Source organism: Girardinichthys multiradiatus, chromosome 11 (assembly GCF_021462225.1).
Source record: "Girardinichthys multiradiatus isolate DD_20200921_A chromosome 11, DD_fGirMul_XY1, whole genome shotgun sequence".
NCBI classification, from domain to species: domain Eukaryota; kingdom Metazoa; phylum Chordata; class Actinopteri; order Cyprinodontiformes; family Goodeidae; genus Girardinichthys; species Girardinichthys multiradiatus.
In genome coordinates this window covers 23258076-23281305 of record NC_061804.1, presented here as the reverse complement: position 1 = coordinate 23281305, position 23230 = coordinate 23258076, and the positions used below count along the sequence as shown (strand labels likewise).

The window sequence follows — 23230 nt, the reverse complement described above, 5'->3', positions numbered from 1 at the left end:
TTCCTAAGACGTTTAGGAAATAATCAGGATGGTTTCTGGCAATTGTGAGACAGGTCTTTGTGTTGTTTTTTGCTCAGCAGTAGTTTCTACCTTGGAACACTTCTATGGATGCCATTTTTGTCTAGTCTCTTCCTTATTCTCAGTACCATGGGGAGTAGAGCTTTCTCCTGCTCTGCTCCCAAATTCTGGAACTCTCTCCCACCAGATATCAGTAACATTGACACTCCTTCCCTGTTTAAATCCAGACTTAAAACACAGCTGTTTGACACTGCCTACGTCTTGTGATTGCACTGTTCCATATGATGTTTCTGATGTTTTTATCTAGTTTATTTTTGTTGTTTTACTGTAATTCGTGACTGTGAGTGTTATGAAAGGCGCTATTGTTGTTGAATCATGAACATTCACCTGAACTGAGGCAAGTGAGACCCGCATTGCTTACAATTCCGTGCTGGGTTCTTTCATTACCTCCTGGATGAACCACCAATGTGCTCTTGGAGTAAATCTTGATAAGCTAGCCACTCCTTGGAAGATTCACCACTGTCCCATGTTTTTTCCATGTTCAGAATAATGTGTCTCATTGTGGTTCACTGGAGTCCCATAGCTGTTAGAAATGGATTTGTGGGCCTTCCAGACTAATAGATGTAAATGGCTAGCTTGTAATCCCTTAAATAGTAAAATTACCATTTGAAAACTGCTTTTTGTATTTACTCAGGTTATCTGTGTCTGATATAAAAATTTGTTTGGTCATCTGAAACATGTAAGTGTGAGAAAATAGCAAAAGCATAAGAAATCTGTAAGGGGCCGAATACCTTTTACCGTACTTTATTTCAAATAAGTCTCATGTACATGATCTCTTTGTTATTCATTCTTACAGCCACAAATCCTGTACTCAAATACGTACCAATAAATACCCCTAATTCAGCTGTAAATCCTGTGTAACCATTCTCAGGTACACCATATTGCTCTTAATAACTGCTTGAATAAAAGCTGTCACAGCATGTAATATGGAAACAAATGACAGAAGCATAGCACTGTCAATAGCAGCTGAGGAGCCAGAAAAATGTGTAACAGAACCCTGTGTAACCCTTTTTCTCCAGATACCTGTTTGAATAAACTAGTGGTGCAGCATGTATTATGCGAGTGATTCATAGAAGCACAGCACCATCAAAACAGTCCCAGTGGCCTTACAGTCTAATGTTAAAACATGAATAGTGACATAATCTAAAGCTGACAGTTTGTATTTTTTTTTGTGTATAACAGTAAAACTTGTTTAATGTCAAAGGGAAATTAATATTTTTTATTTAGTTATTTTAATTTGCATTCTTGATAAACAGGTTCAAGTGTTTAAGTGGTAATTTATTTTTCAATCATTTTTTAGTTCCATCATACGCACTTTATAGAAGTCCCCCATCACTGCGCATACTATGCCCTTTAAAAAAAAATTTAACTAAGAATACTGTATCTCTACAACTAAAGTGCACCTTTACGCAAATGTCACCATACTTTTTTTCAAATGGCTCTAACCTAAGGCTGGTGTTGACGAGCTTTGTTGTGTCCTTCAGCTACACACATAACTGTATGGCATAAAGGTGGTTGTTAATGTGAATAAAACAATCTCCATAAATCAGTCAGATCTCAGATATAATACTGTATGTCCACTCCACTTCCTTCTTATGTGGGTTAAATCTGCTCCCTTGGGACTGTCCTCTCTGCTAGTAGATTTTTTTTATACTCTCTAGAAAAACAAAGTGATAACACCTATTTTGGGATGGACTTGCTTTACTTGGAGTTCACTCCAAACAATCAAAAACCAACAGATTTTTTTCAACCAGACTATCTAGACTTTCTTCTGAACTTGTTCACCTATGACATTTTTCATGTATTTACCTATGTTTGCACCATGGCCATGGAATAATCAGAGTACACTGAAACTTAATGCTTTTGACTCTCTAGGAAAGCTTAAAGCTCTTATTAAGTTGTGTTTTTAGCTTGTAACTTGGTAACTGTACCATCATGGAAAGGTCTCACTTGAGCAAGATGTTAATCTCAGGGGATTTCAGGGGTTAGAAAAATAAAGAGAAATAAAATAGTAATAAAGCATTTAATAGACTGTCTTTGTATATAAAACAAACTACCAGTCAAGAATCTAGGTTGTAATGTGATATGGAAATGAATAATGTTCACTTAGACATGCCCATATAGACTTATGCACACCTGACTGCTTTCACTGGAAGTGGTCCTGTCTGTTCCTGGGAGGATGGAGTGGGCCGTAGGACGCACCATGACCTGGGGAGGACCTCCGCTGCAGCCTCCCACCTCACCATAGGTACCCGTGGTTGCCGGTGAGCCTGGCACACGCACTGCTTTGAACTCGATCCCCTCGCCCCTCATTCCAGTCTTGTGTAGCATGTAGCTAGCTTCTGTGGAAACAGCCGAGATGCTCACAGCAGCCTGAGTTCCTGGACCAGGGTCGGACTCTTTCCGGAATTTTATTTTCCTCCTGAAGGCGACGAAGAGTATGAGGAGGAAAATGATGACAAAGGCAAGCACTCCGATGCCTATTATTTCCCCCGGTCCAACATAAGATAGTGGCTCAGCCTGCAAAACATTAAAAGAAAAAAAAAAAATCACTAAAACATGGACTCAGCAGGTCTTATTCAAAGTGTAAGAAGACACACGATATCACTGCCTGCTGGAAGCAGAGAAAGTCCAGGAGAAGGATCCACTTCTGGTTCTAAAACTATGAAACACACCCAACAACCCTTTTAGTCTAGGAAGTTTGGAGTTTTTCCTTTTGAATGAATCAAGAAGTCAGATGAGGACAATGTGCAATTGAGGTGCAGTCTAGATTTCCATGTGGACTTTCAGGATATTGATCAGTGTAAATTAACTCAACGTATTAAAAAAGAACTATCAACAACAGACCTACCATTCTTGCATGTAAGACAGAAAGCAAAATCACATTTTATTCGTGTTAAAAAGTATGTAGAAAATGTTGGTAATGGTACTAGACTTGTCCACTGTCTGGCAGAAAATTATAGAAATGCCATTTCTAGCCTTACATGGGGGAGAAAAAGATCAATGCCATTTTTTCTTTATTTAATAAAATATGTGATGTGAACACGTCAGTTAAAAAATGTCAAACAGGATGCCTTCCTGATTCCAGACAGCTTACTGCATACTGGTTGTAAAAACACTGTTTGGCAGAATTTCTGTTTCTTATGGCTTTCTCACAAATATCACAACCACCTTGTGACCAATTTGCAACTTCAAGCATCCAGTATCAGTACATGGTGCTTTCAGAAATATTTAAGGTGTCATGAAGAAATGTTTTAATATCAGTTTTGAATGACTGGAATTTATTGCAATGACGCAGCAAATGTTTGAGGTGTTTTATATTGCTTTTATGGAAAGACTGAAGTATTCCATTAAATGAAATGTTAAGAATCCTCGACAGAAAACATACAACTCAGTTCTGATTCTTCCTAATTCTATTATGAGTCCTTGGGATGCTGGACCGGAATCTTCCTAATTTAATTAATTTCCAAAAATTAAGAAGACTCACACATGTGATTACAAGGTCCCACAGCTGTATGTTCAATTCAATTCAAAGATACTTTATTGATCCCCGAGGGGAAATTAGAATTTCAGTACAACCCATTCAAACATACATCATGACACAAGACAAGGGGGGACGGGTCACCGAGGCTTTGCTGCCCACTCACAGGCGCTGCCCTTGTTGTTGTTTGTCACAATAAAAATACAATTCAACAAGGATAAAATAATAATGTGAGAATCATATTTGTGTTGAAGAATACAAGAAATAAAGGATCCTCACCGTTTAACTTTTCTAAAAGTAAAGCAGAGTTGTTATTGAATTGTAAAAAAAAACGTTTCAACAGACACTTAAGGGTTTACCTAGATACTGAGGTATGAGTCCATAAAATGCATTAAACTTTTCAGCTGTCTTGTAAAAACTGTGAAAAGTAAAAGGTTTATCTTGCATCGAACCAACAAGTGGATCAAGGGTGAGTTCTGTTTAATATGACGTGCTTAGAAATTGCCAAAAAGCTAAATAAGTCTCAAAATGAGTGATGAGTAGGGATGGGTACTGAATTCGGTACTTTTATAGGTACCGACGGAATTCCATTCCGTACTATAGAGTGCCACATTCATGTAAAATCAAACGGTACCATGTTTTGACACCTAAACGAATCATTGTGACACTGAGGGAGTGGAAGAGAAGGCGATTTTCCATGCCAGACATGAACACAGCATTGCATGCGCAAGAGCATAATGACGTCAGAATCCGCTGGTACAGTCAACAAAGCAAGCATGGCTGATAGAAAGCGCTAGAAAGTACCACTTTTCAAAATGCAGTAAGCAGTTGCAGATTACTCTCGCTGCAACATTTGTGACACAAAGTGCAAGGCCAGAGGCGGGAATACTTCTAATCCAAGGAAGCACCAGGTTAAGCAGAGATTTTCCTCAAGGCCTAGAGGCTGAGTGCCCAATTTCTGTCAGCCTCAGATCTACGGCTACCAATCCTGAATTTGGCACCGTTCATTGTCTGCAGCCAACCACATAGGAGAAGAAATGTTTGAAACAATTGCGATGTTACACTGCAGCTGGATGTTGTTTTGATATATTCGTTTTTATATTGAGAAATAAATATGTTAAATTGATTTTTATTTTTAGTTTATTATTAAACAAATTAACATTTATTACCACCTAAACACACACAAAAGTACCAGAAACGAGTACCGTTCAGTACGGTTATCGATTCTCAGGTAGCAGGTATCGGTAGTGTACTTTATCTGGGTCTCATACAGTGAGTCAGGACAAAGGAAATGATGGATGCAGAAAAATAGAGAACAATTCTAGTGCAAAACCCCTCACTTAAGTATTAAGGATCACAGATGAGCGTGAATGCTTACTTTCAAAGAGACAATGACAAGAACAATCCCACAGAGTAATAGAAGGAAATGTTTCATGAACTGGTGAAAGGATCTGGCAGATGTCTGGACCTGAAATGAATTAAAAAAATTACTGAAAACTAACCCTTGATGCACTTGGTGGTTCCATGTGAGATCAACCTTTTTCACAGTTTTTACATGACAGCTACATTTTTTAATGCATTTTAGTAGGATTTATTGTTATAAACCAACTACAAGTCTTTTGGAATATATCTCCATCATAGCACATCTTGAATCAAATTTTTTTCCCTGTTTCTTTTAAAAGTAGCTCAAGTTCAGTCATATTGAACGGGGAGGGGAGCATGGCTGAACAGCAGTCTTTGAGCCTTGCCACAAATGAACAAAATACCCAATATGATTCTGTATGGAATTTGATTGGTCCATTCCGATTCTAACACAAATATGCTTTAGGGCCATTGTCTTACTGGAAGTCAAACCTCCATTCCAGTCATAAGTCTTTGCATCTTCTAACAGGCTTTCTTCCAGTATTTCCTTGAATTAAAGTTAATCTATTTCCTATAAATTCTGAGCAGCATTCTTGTCTATGCTGAAGAAAAGTGTCCACATACTATAATGTTTCAACCACCATATTTCATCGTGACAATGCTGTATTTAGGGTGGTGTGCAGTGTTTCTTTTGTGCCAAACACAGCATTTTACATCTCAGTAACATTTTAGTCTCTTCCATACCTCATCGCTTTCGATTTTGGGCTAATGGATTGATTGATGGTCCATGAGATGCTGAAAGATTGCAATATTGTTTTATTATGTAACTTGGCTTTAAACTTCTCCACAACTTCCTGTCTGGTGGGTTTCCTTGACCTTCATGATGTTGTTTGGTTAAGAATGTTCTCTAACAAACCTTTGAAGCCTTCTTAGAAGAGCTTTCTTTATTCAATTCAATTCAGTTCAATTCAAAAATACTTTATTAATCCCAAAGGGAAATTAAATGTTGTTGTAGCTCATTATGTAGGTTTCTTCAAAGAGCCGTTGTAGATGCTGATTGCTGTGGGCAGGAAGGATCTCCTATAGCAGTCTTTCTTACAGCACATCTGAAGACGCCTTTGACTGACTGTTGTTGTAGGACAGTCTCATGAAGAGGTGGCTCAAGGATCTCCATCATGTTCTTCATTTTATGAAGAATCCTTCTTTGCACAATGATCTCCAGAGGTTGCAGAGGAGTCCCCAGAACAGAGCCAGCTTTCTTTATCAGCTTGTTGAGCTTTTTTAAGTCCCTGGCCCTGATGCTGCTTCTCCAGCAGATTATGGCAGAAGAGATCACACTCTCCACAACAGACTTATAGAAGATATGCAGCATCTTGCTGCAAACACCAAAGGACCTAAGCTTCCTCAAGAAGTACAGTCTGATCTGTCCCTTGTAGACGGCTTTACAGTTGCATCTCCACTCCAGTTTGTTGTCCAGGTGAACACCGAGGTATTTATACTCCTCCACCACCTCCACCTCTTCTCCCATGATGGAAATAGTTTTTGACTTATTCCTGTTTCTCTGAAAATCTACAATCGTCTCCTTTGTTTTAGTCAAGATGAGATGATTGTTTCCACACCATGCCACAAAGCGGTCCACCACCTTCCTGTACTCATCTTCTTGTCCATCTCTGATCCACCCTGTTAACCTCCTCTGGGAGGGAAGGTGTTATCGCGAGAGTCTGGGAGAGTTGGAGTTTTTGGTTTTGACGGTTAAGCTGAAAGACGGCGGATTGGTGAAAATAAACCTGGCAAAATTATAAACGTGGTGTTTATGAATTTTCATGGTAGCAGAGGATGGTTACCAATTACAGAGCACCGCCGAAGTTTGACGAGGCCAGGCCATACGTGTGCTGGAAAAATGAAGTTAGTATTTGGAAGCTTGTTACGGACTTGGATCCGAAAAAACAGGCTCTAGCAGTGGCGCTGGGGCTCGAAGGGAGAGCCAGAGAGACTGCTTTGGAAATATCCGCGGAAGATCTGAACAAAGATAACACTATGGAAACCTTGATTACTAAATTGGACGCGATATTTCTAAGAGAAGAAAAAGACCGCACTTATGAAGGATACTCCTGTTTTGACTTGGTATCCAAAGACAACACAATGTCAATGACGGACTACATAATAGACTTTGAACAACGATACAACCGTATGAAGAAGTACAATATGACCCTGCCTGACGCTGTGCTGGCGTTTAAACTCCTGGACACGGCCTGTCTCGAGGAGAATAATAGGCAGCTTGCTCTCACAGCATGTACAGATTTGACTATTGCGTCTATGAAGTCTGGATTAAAGCGGAGTAAAAACCAGCGCACCAAGCAACGGCAGCGAGACACAAGATGCCATTTTATTTACAGAGCAAAGACCTCCAGGAAAATTCAGACGGAGCAGTTGCCCGTCACAGAGCGGACAGCAGCAGCCACAGCAAGGTACAAATCCACTTGATAAATATGGTAAACGAACAAAATGCGCCATTTGTCAGAGCACGTACCATTGGGCTAAATACTGTCCTCATTGGAGAAATGAAGCTGACAGAAGATGTAGAGGAATGCAACATTACATTGCTTACTAAAGTAATGACGGACTCTGAGATCTTTCTGACTGAATCACTTGGATCAGCTATCATTGACACTGCCTGCACACGTACTGTTTGTGGTGAAAAGTGGCTGGATAGTTACATAAAAGACCTCAGTCAAAGCCAAATCGATAAACTGCTACAAACAGAATATCCAAGCTACAGACCATTCAGATTTGGAGATGGTCAGGTGGTACACTCCAACAGAAAAGTGAAACTTCCTGCCAAGATCGGACAAAGTGTCATATTGAGACAGAAATACAGGGGTTGGACACTGAAACACCTGTCATTTTAGTGTGGGAGGTTTCATGGCTAAATTGGACCAGCCTGGTAACCAGTCTTCATTGATTACACATTGCACCAGCAAGAGCAGAGTGTGAAGGTTCAATTAGTAGGGTAAGAGCACAGTTTTGCTCAAAATATTGAAATGCACACAACATTATGGGTGACATACCAGAATTCAAAAGAGGACAAATTGTTGGTGCGTGTCTTGCTGGCGCATCTGTGACCAAGACAGCAAGTCTTTGTGATGCATGAAGAGCCACGGTATCCAGGGTAATGTCAGCATACCACCAAGAAGGACGAACCACATCCAACAGGATTAACTGTGGACGCAAGAGGAAGCTGTCTGAAAGGGATGTTTGGGTGCTAACCTGGATTGTATCCAAAAAACATAAAACCACGGCTGTCCAAATCACGGCAGAATTAAATGTGCACCTCAACTCTCCTGTTTCCACCAGAACTGTCCGACGGGAGCTCCACAGGGTCAATATACATGGCCGGGCTGCTATAGCCAAACCTTTGGTCACTCATGCCAATGCCAAACGTCAGTTTCAATGGTGCAAGGAGCGCAAATCTTGGGGTGTGGACAATGTGAAACATGTATTGTTCTCTGATGAGTCCACCTTTACTGTTTTCTCCACATCCGGGAGAGTTACGGTGTGGAGAAGCCCCAAAGAAGCGTACCACCCAGACTGTTGCATGCCCAGAGTGAAGCATGGGAGTGGATCAGTGACGGTTTGGGCAGCCATATCATGGCATTCCCTTGGCCCAATACTTGTGCTAGTCCTTGGCACGTCACTGCCAAGGACTACCGAACCATTCTTGAGGACCATGTGCATCTGATGGTTCAAACATTGTATCCTGAAGGCGGTGCCGTGTATCAGGATGACAATGCACCAATACACACTGCAAGACTGGTGAAAGATTGGTTTGATGAACATGAAAGGGAAGTTGAACATCTCCCATGGCCTGCACGGTCACCAGATCTAGGCGAGTCAGGAAACGTTTTCCTCCACCAGTATCACGTAGTGACCTGGCCACTATCCTGCAAGAAGAATGGCTTAAAATCCCTCTGACCACTGTGCAGGACTTGTATGTCATTCCCAAGACGAATTTACGCTGCATTGGCCGTAAAAGGAGGCCCTACACCATACTAATAAATTATTGTGGTCTAAAACCAGGTGTTTCAGTTTCATTGTCCAACCCCTGTAGTTTCTGTAGATATTCCATTATTGCTGAGCAAAATGTCTCTAAAGAGAGCTGGAACTGTTTTAGATATGGAGAATGACAGAGTTGTCATGTTTAAACAAAACTTTCCTCTTGAGTTCACTAGTTCAGGACACTATTGTGTGGACATTCGAGATGAAACTAAAAATGAGTAGCAATGAAATTGAAGCCCTTGTCATCACAGCAGGGACGTTTATAAAAAAGAAGCAAAAAGTTCTCCTGAAGCTGCACAAGCAGTTTGGCCACACCTCCGCAGATCGTCTGCAGAGGCTCATTCACAGCTCTGGAAATACTGACAAAGACTGTTCAGTCGTTTTACAGAAGATTATTCAGGACTGTGAGATATGTCAGAGATACAGCAGGACCAAGCCCAGGCCTGCTGTTGGTTTGCCCTTATCCTCAGAATACAATGAGATGGTGGCAATGGATTTACATAAGTTGGGACCAGGCGTATGGTCTCTGCACATCATCGATCATTTCACACGCTTCAGCACTGGAAACATTGTGAGGACGAAGAAACCCTCTGAGATCGTCAACTCGTTCATCCACTCATGGATAAGTGTACACGGTGCTCCCAAACGGATCTACACAGATAACGGTGGAGAGTTCAACAATGAGGAAATTAGAGACATAGCAGAAAACTTTAACATTGAGACAAAGACTACAGTGGGATACAGTCCCTGGAGCAATGGACTGCTTGAGAGACACAACATGACTGACTGAGATCCTCCTGAAGGTGAAAAGGGAAAATAGGGGTGGTTGGCAAACTGCTCTAGACTGGGCTCTTATGGCCAAAAACAGTATGATCAATGTGCATGTTTATAGCCCACATCAGCTTGTGTTTGGTCACAGTCCTAATCTCCCTTCTGTTTTGACTGATAAACTACCTGCTCTAGAGGGTACTTCTATGAGTACTAGAGTAGGACAGCACTTAGCAGCACTACATGCTTCCAGGAGAGCCTTCACAGAGGTGGAATGCTCAAAAAGAATAAGAAGAGCATTGCGCAAACAGTTAAGGCCTACAGATGATGAGTATGAGACAGGTGACAAAGTGTACTACAAGCGAGTAGATAGTACAGAACGGAAGGACTCTGGTGTAGTTATTGGTCAGGATGGAGCTGTAGTGTTCATAAGACATGGTGGGATTCTTGTCCGAGTACATCAGTCCAGGCTAAATAAAGTGAACGTACAAAGGGAGGATAAATCACTACTGCCTAGTGTTAATGAAAATGATAGATAAAATGAAGACATGGTTCATACTGATGTGTCAGAGTTCAGATGATGAAATGAGTGTTAATAGAGAAGAACAAATCACTGAGAGCACAGAGCAAGATGAAAGAAATGTCAGACAGACTAATGAAACAAACACTGAAACAGAGGGTGATGTAACTAATAATCAAGATTCTACTTACATTAAACTGAGAACAGGTCAGAGAGTCACATTTACAAACAGAGATGATGGTACTCAGCACACTGCCAGAGTCTTAGGTAGAGCAGGGAAAGCCAAGAGGCGATACAAAAACTGGTACATTGTACAGCATCTTGACCCAGATGGCAGTGAGGAACAAAAACAAGCATTAGACATGTCACAGGTTGATAACCTTCACACTGAATGTGAAAATACAGATGCTGATTTATTCATTGCCAAAGACATCTCTTTTGATGCTGCTAAACACCAAGAGATTGAAAACTGGAAAAATAATGTCTACGAGGAGGTCACAGACAAAGCTCAAAAATGTGTTTCAACTAGATGGGTCTGTACATTGAAAGAAACGTCAAAGGGTATCATTCCCAAAGTCCGCCTTGTGGCGAGAGGTTTTGAAGAAATCAATATTCAAGAGTTGCAGAAAGATACTCCCACATGTGCATCGGAGTCACTCTGGCTGCTGATGGTTCATTCTTCAGTGTAGAAAGTTCAATCTATGGATATTAAGTCTGCCTTTTTGCAGGGTATGGAACTCTCGCGAGACATTTACATTAATCCCCCACCTGAAGCGGGCGTGGATAATGCTTTGTGGAAACTAAAGAAATGTGTGTATGGACTTGCGGATGCTTCCCTCTACTGGTACAACAAGGTCAAAGAACTTATGCTGAACACCGGTGGTAAAATGTCAAAAGTTGATCCTGCAGTGTTTTATTGGCAGAATGAGCAGTCTAAAGTGACAGGAGTACTGGCATGCCATGTGGATCATTTTCTTTGTGCAGGTTCAGACCACTTTGTAACTAATGTTTTCCGTGTACTCAAGTCTGCTTTTCATGTGGTACGTGAAGAGCATGAGAGTTTTTCGTACGTGGGGATGCACGTTGCTACTTTGGGCAATGTGGTGCAGGTGCATCAGCATAGTTACATTGACAACCTGCAAACAGTTCATTTACAGGCATCACGAGCTGTACAGCGAGATAACCCACTAAATGACACAGAGAGAGAACATCTAAGGTCCAAAATAGGACAGATCTTATGGGTTGCAAGACAGACTAGACCAGATGTTATGTTTGACACATGTAGCCTGGCATCCAACATTAAGAATGCTACTGTTCAGTCCATACATGACGTGAACTAAGTGATCTGCAAACTCAAGTCGGAGACAGTCACACTTAAGTTTCAACATTTGGGCAACAGTAATAACTTGGGTTTAGTTATCTTCAGTGAAGCTTCACTGGGCAATCTTCCAGACGGATGTACACATGGAGGGGCTTTAATTGCCAGTCAGTCAGTAATTTTCTACCGCTTATTCCATAGAGGGTCGCGGGGAAGCTGGTGCCTATCTCCAGCAGTTTATGGGCGAGAGGCGGGGTACACCCTGGACAGGTCGCCAGTCCATCACAGGGCAACACACAAACAACCAAGCACACACTCATTCATACACCTAAGGGCAATTTAGAGAGACCAAATAACCTAACAGGCATGTCTTTGGACTGCGGGAGGAAGCCGGAGTACCCGGTGAGAACCTACGCATGCAGCCCTGGGTTTAATTGTCATAATGGAAAAAAACACAGGAAAATTCTCCCCTCTGTTTTGGCGATCTAAGAAAATCAGACGTGTGGTAAGAAGCACATTGGCTGGAGAAACCCTTGCCATGTCAGATGGTATTGACAACGCAATGTTCTTAGCTACGCTTTACTCTGAGCTCACTACTGGTACAGTAGATCTCAACTCTCTTCCCCTCACTTGTGTTACTGATAACCATTCCCTGTTTGACGCACTTAAATCGACAAAACAAGTCACAGAAAAGAGACTAAGATTAGAAATAAGCAGTATTAAAGAACTCATGCAAGAAGACAAAATCAAAGAGGTGTGTTGGTCAGAAGCAAAGTCACAACTCGCTGATTGTGTGACTAAGAAAGGTGCTTCCCCCTTATGCTCCTTAGAGATTGTTAACCTCCTCTGGGAGGGAAGGTCTTATCGCGAGAGTCTGGGAGAGTTGGAGGTTTTAGTTTTGACGGTTGAGCTGGAAAACGGTGGATTGGTGAAAATAAACCTGGCAAAATTATAAACGTGGTGTTTATGAATTTTCACACCCCACAACTGCAGAATCATCTGAGTATTTCTGCAGGTGACAGGAGTCTATCTATTTATTTATTTTAATAAATACATTGAAGTTTGTGGTTGAAATGTGACAAAATGCAAAAGGTTTTAAGAGTAGAAACTTTCTTGGATCATTCCCATGTTATTGCTGTAAAATATGTTTTTAAAAATCATTTCAGAAAAGTCTATTCATGCAAATGGAATATCACAGCCTTCTTTTTATGTATGTATAAAGCAGTTCAAAAAGCTGCTTGGTTGCTTCATGATTAATGAAAACTGAACGGTACTGAGAGAAAAATAAAGATTAACTGAAGCCATTTAAAATCCAACGCTTTCATTCCAGTGTAGAAAATGTGTGTGCTTTTGGAAACTGCACTAGAAAGTACATAGTGTAATGCATAATAAAAGTCACAAGCATGACAAACTTCAAATGAAAACTGGGATTCACCCATTACCACACTTTACCTCATTCAGACTGGAAACACGGATACAAAGCACTCCGGGTGGTCATATCCCACAAAAGTCCTAGCAGTTTTAGTGTGCCTCCAAAGTATAATTTGATAAATTACTGGATTATTTTTTCTAAGATTTATTCCTCTTTTACTCCAACTTTTCTTGTAGTTAAAACTACCTGCGTGTCATCCTCAGGGACCTGATCATCGCAAAGCTGGTCCTCGTATCCATCTGAGCAGTTGCAATAGAACGAACCGAACGTGTTGACACACTCTCCTCTGTTTCCACAGTTTTCCTGGTCACACTCATTTACATCCACGTCGCATCTGTCGAGCCAGAGACACATAGATTACCATGCATGGGAACCTGACAGTGTGTTCAAAGAAAATAACAGACATATACAGTACTGTGCAAACATTTTAGGCAGGGGTGAAAGAAATGCTGTAAAACAAAGAATGCTTTCAAAAATGGAAGTGTTAATCATTTATTTTCATCAATCAACAGTGAATGAACCAGAGAAATCTCAATCAAATCAATATTTGGTGTGACCACCCTTTGCCTTCAAAACATCAATAATCCACTATATACAAACAAAAATCCACTGTAATGGATGGATGGATGGATTCCACACTCTTCAGTACTTTTCCAGACAGTGTAGGAACCATTATTACATGTGCAGTTTCACTCTCTGGATGTATTCGTGTTCATCTTAGCTTCATATATCAAAAACGGTGTCCTGCTGTGAAGAGAGAGAAAATACACGCTTTTCTTTTCAATTATTTTTTTCCTTGATAGGATTTTTCAAAATGCTTCACCAGAGTTTTTTTTGTTGTTTTTTTTTTCCTGACAAAAGGAAAAAAATGCATTTCATATGAAGGAAACTATACTGTTAGACTATACAAAGTTTTTCTTTAATGATAAAAGTGCAGGGAGTCATTAAGTATATAAAGTTTTACTCTTCAAGGCTAGGATCCGCTGGTCAGTAAAATACTCTCATAAATATTTTGAATAATGAATACTTTATAGCCTTATTAAAAACAGAAAACTTCAGACTGTCTGCGAGTTGAGTCATATGTAAATATTTTTCTTTCAGTGTATAATTTGGCTGTTTATGTGAAATGTAAAAGTCTTCGTTTGTAATTTGTCATGAATTTATTACAGAAATAATTTCTGTTCGGGGTTCTGTAGTCACAACAGCTGAACAGCCAGCTAGAATCAGCAGATATTACATGTAGTAAAATTCACTAAAGTTTAGGTTAGCAGTCTACATGCAATCATCTAGTCTGCAAGGGGTTTATCATTATATCTACTAACTCAAATATCTACATAATCCCAAACTAATTATTAGCTAGATATCCCTTAGCAAGTTCTGACTCAACCACACAATTTTTGTAGCCATCAGCAAGCTTCTGGCACCATTGAAGCTAGACATCTGGACAGTCTTTTTGATAGAATGGGTAGAGTTCCATTAAAATGGCTTGTTTCCTGCCATAGATACACCTTTAGAGCACGATATACAAATTGTCGGCAGGGTGGTGGTTGGGGCTTTGCCGTAAAGCTTAAGGGTAGCCTGCTTTATCCAGTCCGTAACCTATTTCTGTAGGTGTTTGAAATCATTTGCCTGCAGAGACAACCAGTAGTGCCCACATTTCAGCCATATAAGCTGTTAATTAGGGATGGAGTTAAAGAACTTGGAGGTTTTCCTCTGGCTTTGTTATTCCATACAGTTTGTGCAGTGATCCTTAACACATGTCCAAACTGGTTTGAATACATAAACGTCAATAATTTATGCTTCTGGAATAAAATCCCAATGCCTCAACCTCAATCTGTCTTTGTGAGATCTAAGAAGGACCCAAATACAGACACTGATGATGTTAAAAAAAAAAATTACCTGAAGAGCGAATCAGAGGAAATGTATGGCAGCTGTAGCAGGATGAAAGCAGGGAAGCTGATGGAAGGAGACTAATTAACACAAATGGAGTTTAGCTAAGATACCAAGAAACTACAAACCAAGCGGAAAGACTAACAATGATCTAAGAGAAATAAAATCTAAATATACAAACAACAGAACACAAGAATAAACTAAGAAACTAAACATAGAGGAATGAACTACTATTGGCAAAACCCCAATGGCAAAATTAATGACAGAATATGGCAAGACCTGTTAGAACAAACTGAAGTAAACAACAAAGAAATAATGATGTGCCAAAAAGGCAAGGTTAATACCAGGAAACAAACCATTTTAATAAAACTCTAACAATAGGAATGTTGCAGCTGGCTAGAAAAAGAGTTTGATTGAGGTAAAACTTGCTATGGGACATTTATTCAAATATTAGAGAGGGTGTTTGCTTTGCATACTTTTAACCATATATAGATTAGAGAGAACAACAGTAAATTCAAAGTGTAGTTTTAAAAATTTTTTAAAGTTGTTTAAAGTAAGATCATTCCAGCGTGAAAGGTGAACAGTTTAAATATATAATTAAAAGTCCAAAATCAATATAACATCCAAGGGGTTTGCAAATGCATTTAAACTTTTGTAAGCAAGGATTTACAGTGGTTTATTCCGCTCAATATCATTCATTCCAGCTTTATCAGAAGAGCTTCTCTGTCAAAGCCACCAACCCTTCTTTTGATGGAAAACTGCTCTCTAGTGGTGGCTTTTTAAACAACCACGCAACGGCAGAGCTTACTCCAAACATAATTACTGAGTCGTAATTAGGAAGGCAGCTACAGACTGATTACAGGCTTTTCAACCGAGAATTATCTTGAATTAAATTAGAACCACCAACTTGTCTCTCATGTCAGCAAGTACAAAACCATAGCGGGTCGTGGGTAAATGTGTCCGTGTATTGGGGGGCGGGAGCCTCACACATAGCATTTTACGTTTGAAAGAGTGTAGCTTCAGATGTTTTATTGTGTTAAAAAAACACCACTCAGAGCATAAGTATGTAAACAGTCTCTAAGTGGGGCACACCATTCATTAACACCTCTTCTATAGTAGACCATTAAGTCTCTTGTGTGTGTGTGTGTGTGTGTGTGTGTGTGTGTTTTAAGCTTTTTTTTATCTTACATAAGTCCCCCGAGTCCTGTCGGACAGGCACAGTGGAATGCATTGCCAACAGCCTTACATTCTCCTCCATTCTGGCATGGGTTTGACATGCAGGATGTTAGTTCAACTTCACATCGCCCCCCAGTGAATCCACTGCTGCAACTGCACATGAAGCCTGTAGGATGAAGATTTTAAATGTTTTATAACACAATAAATAAAGAGCATTGCTGACCAAAAACATTAATACATAATCACTTTATTGAAACAATGATTTAGAAGCTCGTTTAAAGGTTCACTTATATCAGTAATTCATTTAAAAAGGTGAAACTCATAGATTATAGAGATTCTTTAGTTCACAGAGTGATGTATGTATTTCTGTTTATTTTGATAATTACTTTAGACCCATAAAAGGATTTCTAATACAAAAATGTGGGATTATTTACAAGTTTGTACATGTACTGTACAGTAGATGCCCTCAAGGCAAGGTCAGGGCCCTTTTGCACAAATTATTATAATCATTATCACAGCAGGGCATAATGGATGTAATCAGGTATACTAGACCAAAACAATTTTTGGTCTAGTATATATATTTGTTTCCTGCAAGCCATATTATTAATTACAGAATTATGTCCTTGAAAATACACTGCTCAAAAAAATAAAGGGAACACTTAAACAACACAATATAACTCCAAGTAAATCAAACTTCTGTGAAATCAAACTGTCCACTTAGGAAGCAACACTGATTGACAATCAATTTCACAGATGTTGTTCAAACGGAAAAGACAACAGGGGGAAATCTTTGGTGATTAGCAAGACACTCATTAAAGGAGTGGTTCTGCAGGTGGGGACCACAAACCACTTCTCAGCATCTATGCTTTCTGGCTGATGTTTTGGTCATTTTTGAATGTTGGTGGCACTTTCACACTCGTGGTAGCATGAGACGGACTCTACAACCCACACAAGTGGCTCAGGTAGTGCAGCTCATCCAGGATCAATGCGAGCTGTGGCAAGAAGGTTTGCTGTGTCTGTCAGCATAGTGTCCAGAGCCTGGAGGCGCTACCAGGAGACAGGCCAGTACACCAGGAGACGTGGAGGAGGCCGTAGGAGGACAACAACCCAACAGCAGGACCGCTACCTCCACCTTTGTGCAAGGAGGAACAGGAGGAGCACTGCCAGAGCCCTGCAAAATGACCTCCAGCAGGCCACAAATGTGCATGTCTCTGCACAAACGGTTAGAAACCGACTCCATGAGGATGGTATGAGGGCCGACGTCCACAAATGGGGGTTGTGTTCACAGCTCAACACCGTGCAGGACGCTTGGCATTTGCCAGAGAACACCAGGATTGGCAAATTCGCCACTGGTGCCCTGTGCTCTTCACAGATGAAAGCAGGTTCACACTGAGCACATGTGACAGACGTGACAGAGTCTGGAGACACCATGGAGAGCGATCTGCTGCCTGCAACATCCTTCAGCTTGACCGGTTTGGCAGCGGGTCAGTAATGGTGTGGGGGGGCATTTCTTTGTGCTTGCCAGAGGTAGCCTGCCTGCCATTAGGTACCGAGATGAGATCCTCAGACCCCTTGTGAGACCATATGCTGGTGCGGTTGGCTGTGGGTTCCTCCTAATGCAGGATAATGCTAGACCTCATGTGGCTGGAGTGTGTCAGCAGTTCCTGCAAGATGAAGACATTGAAGCTATGGACTGGCCCGCCCGTTCCCCAGACCTGAATCTGATTGAGCTCATCTGGGACATCATGTCTCGCTCCATCCACCAACGTCACGTTGCACCACAGACTGTCCAGGAGTTGGCAGATGCTTTAGTCCAGGTCTGGGAGGAGATCCCTCAGCAGACCATCCGCCGTCTCATCAGGAGCATGCCCAGGCGTTGTAGGGAGGTCATACAGGCATGTGGAGGCCACACACAATACTGAGCCTCATTTAGACTTGTTTTAAGGACATTACATCAAAGTTGGATCAGCCTGTAGTGTGTTTTTCCACTTTAATTTTGTGTGTGACTCCAAATCTAGGCCTCCATTGGTTAATAAATTTGATTTCCATTGATGATTATTGTGTGATTGTGTTGTCAGCACATTTAACTTTCTACAGAACAAAGTATTCAATGAGAATATTTCATTCATTAAGATCTAGGATGTGTTATTTGAGTGTTCCCTTTATTTTTTTTGAGCATTGTATATTACTGTGTATAATAATTCTATATATGAGATTCAGTTTTGAAGTGAATACATTTACATCTTCATAATAATCTAATTAATTAATTAAGATGCATCTCTAATTTGAAACAAATAAATATGTTTTTCTATAAATAAACAAATATAAAGAAACTCATATAAATTTACACAGTTTCACAGTTCTGAATTGTGGTCATCTGCATGCATACAGACCTCCATATGGCAGGCTGCTGCAGATGGCTCCATTGAGACATGGCTGGCTAATGCACGGATCTGGATAAAGAACACAGCCCAGCTTGACCTCGCTGAGCCCGGCTATCTCAGCGTAACGGCTCCTCTTATTTTGGAGTGGCAGCTCGTTACCGTTCAGCATCAGTGACCCCAGGCAACCTTGGAAGCCATCCTGGGCTCTCGCGGGGCCCCTCACTGAACGCTCTCCGAGTTCTGACCCTCCTCCCATGCTTTCCTCAGGTCCAAAGACAAGCCTCTCACCTGGCCCGTTCAGCAACCTCACTTGTGCACCGAAGAAAAACGAGGAATCAGGAGCTAGTGGCCAGAGACGGACAGGGGCCCGTGCTGCTCTGCGGCGTTCCACATAACTGTCATCCACTGACAGAAGGGTGTAGTTTCTAGTCAGCTCTAAAGCAACTGAATGCCAGAAACCATCATTTATTGGTCTGTCTGAAATGCCCATAATGCCAAGGGTGTTGTCACAGTCCAACTGGAACCACAGTCGACCCCCTTCAATCTGGCAACAAACATTTTAGAGTTTTTACTGCAAAACAGTTTACTTTGTTTAAAATAAGCTCAAAAGCCTTACAGGGAACAAGAGAATAGTGGTGCAGTCAGTTTTTAAATGTACCTTTAGCATAGTGCAAGGGTTAACACGAGTGAACATAATGACTCCTCTTGTTTGGAGTGTTCTAACCCTGAGGCCAAGTCTCATCTCTCCACTCTGGACCCTCTCTGTCACTCTGTACTTGATGTAGCTGTTTCCAGAGAAACTCAGAGAGGTCTGTCCTATTCAGTCACACCAGACAAGGAAGAAGAGAAAAGTTTCAACTACACCTTAAAAACCTTTATAATTTCTTATATCATTTGCATCTCCACCTGAAACAAGCCGAACAAAGTGACCCAGAGAGCGAAAATTATTGAATCATACCTGCACACTCATCCAATCTCTCTGGCTGACACTGGCAGACAGATGGCGTTGTTGGACCAGAAAGGACACACTGCATATCGTCTGGACAGGACTGACCTTCACAAAGTTCTACAGGGGTTGGGCACGTCCCTCCTGCTTTGGAAACAAGATGCATGCATAAATAACAGACATATACAGACAATACTGTTGGCTTCTTATTTTATCAGCCTACCCATCCGTATTAATAAATTCTTACAATTTAGAGAGATAAAAACTCAAGTTTATAAAAAACAAATCATGCCCTCAGTATGCATCATTTATTTAGTTTAGTTAAAACTAATACTTTTTATAGAATAGAATAGAATTCCAGCTTGAGAAATATATCTGTTGAAGCAGCAGAAAACAAACCAGACTATACAGCAAAATATACATGACTACAAGAAACTAAATGAGTCAATAAATTTATCAAGAACACAAATTCAATTGCAATTCAATTACAAATAGCCCCTCAGCCAATTATATGGCATCAAATCAATGTATGATGTTATTCAGATGTGGTGAACATAACCTGTTCAAACCGAGCATCAGTATGGGGAGGGAAAAGGGTTTAAGTCAGTCTGAAAGTGGCATGGTTATTGGTGCCAGTGTTGTGGTTTGGGTATTACAGAAATTGTTGACCCAATGGGATTTTCACACACAACCATCTGTCACATTTAAACAAATTGGTCCAAAAAAATGCAAACACTTTTCAGAAGGCAGCAACTGTGTGAAAGAAAAAGCTTTGCTGGTCTCAGAGGTCAACAAAACATTGATAAACTGGTTTGAGATGATAGAAAAGCAACAGTATTCAAAATAACCACTAATTTAAAAAATAATGCGGAATACCATCTCTGAACACACAATACATCAAACGTTATAGCAGATGGGCAACAGCAGCAGAAGACAGTAGAGCACATCAGGTGGTGCTCCTGACAGCTAAGAACAGGAAACTGAAGCAATAAATCACACAGGCTCACCAAAACTAGACACTGAAAGATTAGAATGATGTTACCTGGTCCGATGAGTCTCAATTTTAGCTCAGACAAACAGAAGATTTTAGAGGAAACTTAGGAAATTTAGAGCTCCATCTTGTCCTGTTTCAGCAATTTGGGCTAATAGTGGTGATGTAATAATTTGGTATATATTTCCGTGGTACACTTTGGGTTCCTTAGTACCAATTCAACATTGTTTAAACACCACAGTCTATCTCAGGATTATTGCTGACCATGTCTATCCCAGGTCTTCCATCAGGATAATGCACTGTGTAACAAAGCTCAAATCATTTTATACTGCATTCTTGAACATGACAATAAGCTCACTGTAATCCAACAGCCTCCAGAGTAACCAGAGCACATTGATGTTGGGGACTGGGAGATTTGCATAGTGGATTTTGGAACTGACAGATCTGCACAGACTGCACGATGCTATTTTGTCAATATGGACCAAAATCTCTGAGGAATGTTACAGACCCCTTGCTAATTCTATGACACAAAGAATAAAGGAAAGTCTGAAGGCAAAAGGGTGCCCAACCTCGTACTTGCAAGGTGTGCCTAATAATATGGACAGTGAGTGTACATTTGTATTACCACAAAAAAGATAAATATGTGAATTTGCTTACCTGGGCAGGTGCAGGTCTCTGTGCGTCCAAACCTCGGCAATACCAAGCTGATCCTTTCTGTGTTGTAGGTAACAGGCAAACCACCCTCCATCACCAGTATGTTTTTACACACCCGGTCCCCACAATCCAACTTCCCAGAACAGGTGCTGCCGACCAAAGCTGTTCCAGCGAGGGCACCTCGCATCTGACCCCGTGCTGCTGCTTCCTCCAGCTTTCCTGCCAACTCCTGCTTAGAGTAGAACCCCTCCATCCGGCCACTGCCTAACGTCTCGGGCCTCTCCACTGCCAGGACCAGATTGATGTCCGATGTCCCTGTTACTGGCTGCAGGCCAAGTATGTGAAGAGGATCTGGCTGCCCTGGTAACCATTTCCAGCCAGCTATTGCCCGTAAAGTTATTTTAATCTGGTTCAGGTACCGTCCTAGCAATTCCTCCCATGAGATTGAGCTCAAACGCAAGGTAAGGGCGCTACGCAGCAAAACATCTGTAACCTGTTCAACATGGACTGACACGTCAGCTATGACACCAAATCGCCCATCACTGACTGTTGCATTCATCTGGTATCTGAAAAACAAAAGAACACATAATGCATTTTCGAATTAAAAAGGTTTTACTAGAGCAAACGTTTGCCTGTGGGAATTGTTAAGTTTGGGGAATGTGCACGTACCTCCCGGGTTCCAAGCCTGGCAGAGCAACAATGCTGCCATCTTGTCTGTTGATCTTAAACATGCTCTTTGGCTGAGGCTTATGGGTAAATGACAGGACATCATTGGGGTCACGGTCTGTGGCATAGATCTGGCCGATCTGACCTCCCGGAAAAGTATCCGTTGACATGACTATGTAGATCTCCAGGGGGGATACAACAGGCTTGTACTGACTGTTACCGATGACTCTCAGAAAAACCCAGGAAGAAGAGGTAAGACTCGGCTTACCCGAGTCACTTGCCTATGACACCAAAATAATACATCAAACCAGTAATGAAGTAAGAAACTATGTACAGAGGTATGTAGGAACTATTTAGGGTAGAATCTCGTTGAATTTCTAATGTTAATGGTAGCTGAGAATGTGATAAAATTAATCAGATTACCCACCAACACCTAATTCAATCTACAGTTGAAACAACATATTTACATACAATGTTTAAAAAGACACATTATCTTTTATTCATGTTGTCTGATGTGAAATCACTAAATGTTTCCCGTTTTAGGTCAGTTAGGATTACGTTAACAACCAGAAAAATCGTTTTAAACTGTATAACGTGGGTCAAATGTTTTGACACAGTAGTTAGCAAGGTTATCCTTCCACAAGCTTTTCACAATGGTTTCCTGGAATTTTAGCACTTTCCTCCAGACAAAACTGGTTTAACTGAGTTAGGTTTATTTTTCTTAGTTCTTGCCTTCGAACTTTGGTGCTTGGTTGAGCACCACCAGTTTCCACCAGTTTTGGGAACCAAGCATGAGTCACCAACAGTGGGCGTTACACAGCGCAGGGGGGGGGGGGAATCATGGTAACGACACAGCGGAGCTAGCTGCACGTGTGCCTTTTAATGCAAAATTAGAGCATCCATAAACTACAGATAATAAGGAAAAAGAGATCCATCCCCGAGTGTAACAGAAATGCATGTTTAGTGTGTTTTTGCAAACATATATATAATATTTATATGGTACATTCTCTGTCTTCGCTGCCGTACTTGCTGCTTCTATTGTCCGCCCAGGGGTGACGTTATCAAGAACCAAGTATTCTGCGGTACCCAAACTGAACCACAGTTCGCCCTTTGGAACCTCTATTCGTTGGTGAAAACACCCGTCACCAGTTTGAAATCACGTTCGAGAACCGGAACAGGCTCCTAACCGCATTGGTGGAAGGGGTGAATGTGTTTCAGTTGTTGTTTTAAAATCCATCCATCCACATGAGTGCCTCTTATTAACTCATATGTTGGGAACAAACCAAATGTTTCAAAGCTATATATATCATTTTTGGCCTTCCCCCGTTAGCAATCTTCGTGTATGTGAAATTAAGACATTAAAAGAAATTATAAACTCTCAGTTTTAAATGTATCTTTTAAAAAAAAATTAACCTTATATGTCCAAAATGAGTTTTAAGTCTTTCATGGTTATCAAGACTATTTCTTGAAAAACCTCAATCTAAAAAAAAAAAATCAGCGACAAGTGT

The 23230-nt window shown here is 40.8% G+C and overlaps 1 protein-coding gene across 1 annotated transcript in view; it reads right to left on the bottom strand.

Annotated features, from left to right (window-relative positions):
• LOC124875918 (protocadherin Fat 3) overlaps positions 1 to 23230 on the bottom strand; it is a 131868-nt gene that overhangs the window by 20130 nt on the left and 88508 nt on the right. Inside the window, exons 39-46 of the mRNA XM_047378341.1 lie at positions 21726 to 22003; positions 21060 to 21622; positions 19424 to 19558; positions 19124 to 19281; positions 18475 to 19009; positions 16094 to 16247; positions 13202 to 13349; positions 2215 to 2598 (exon numbers count right to left, since the gene is read on the bottom strand). Coding sequence (XP_047234297.1) covers positions 2215 to 2598; positions 13202 to 13349; positions 16094 to 16247; positions 18475 to 19009; positions 19124 to 19281; positions 19424 to 19558; positions 21060 to 21622; positions 21726 to 22003 — 2355 coding nt within the window. The remainder of the gene's footprint in view (positions 1 to 2214; positions 2599 to 13201; positions 13350 to 16093; positions 16248 to 18474; positions 19010 to 19123; positions 19282 to 19423; positions 19559 to 21059; positions 21623 to 21725; positions 22004 to 23230) is intronic.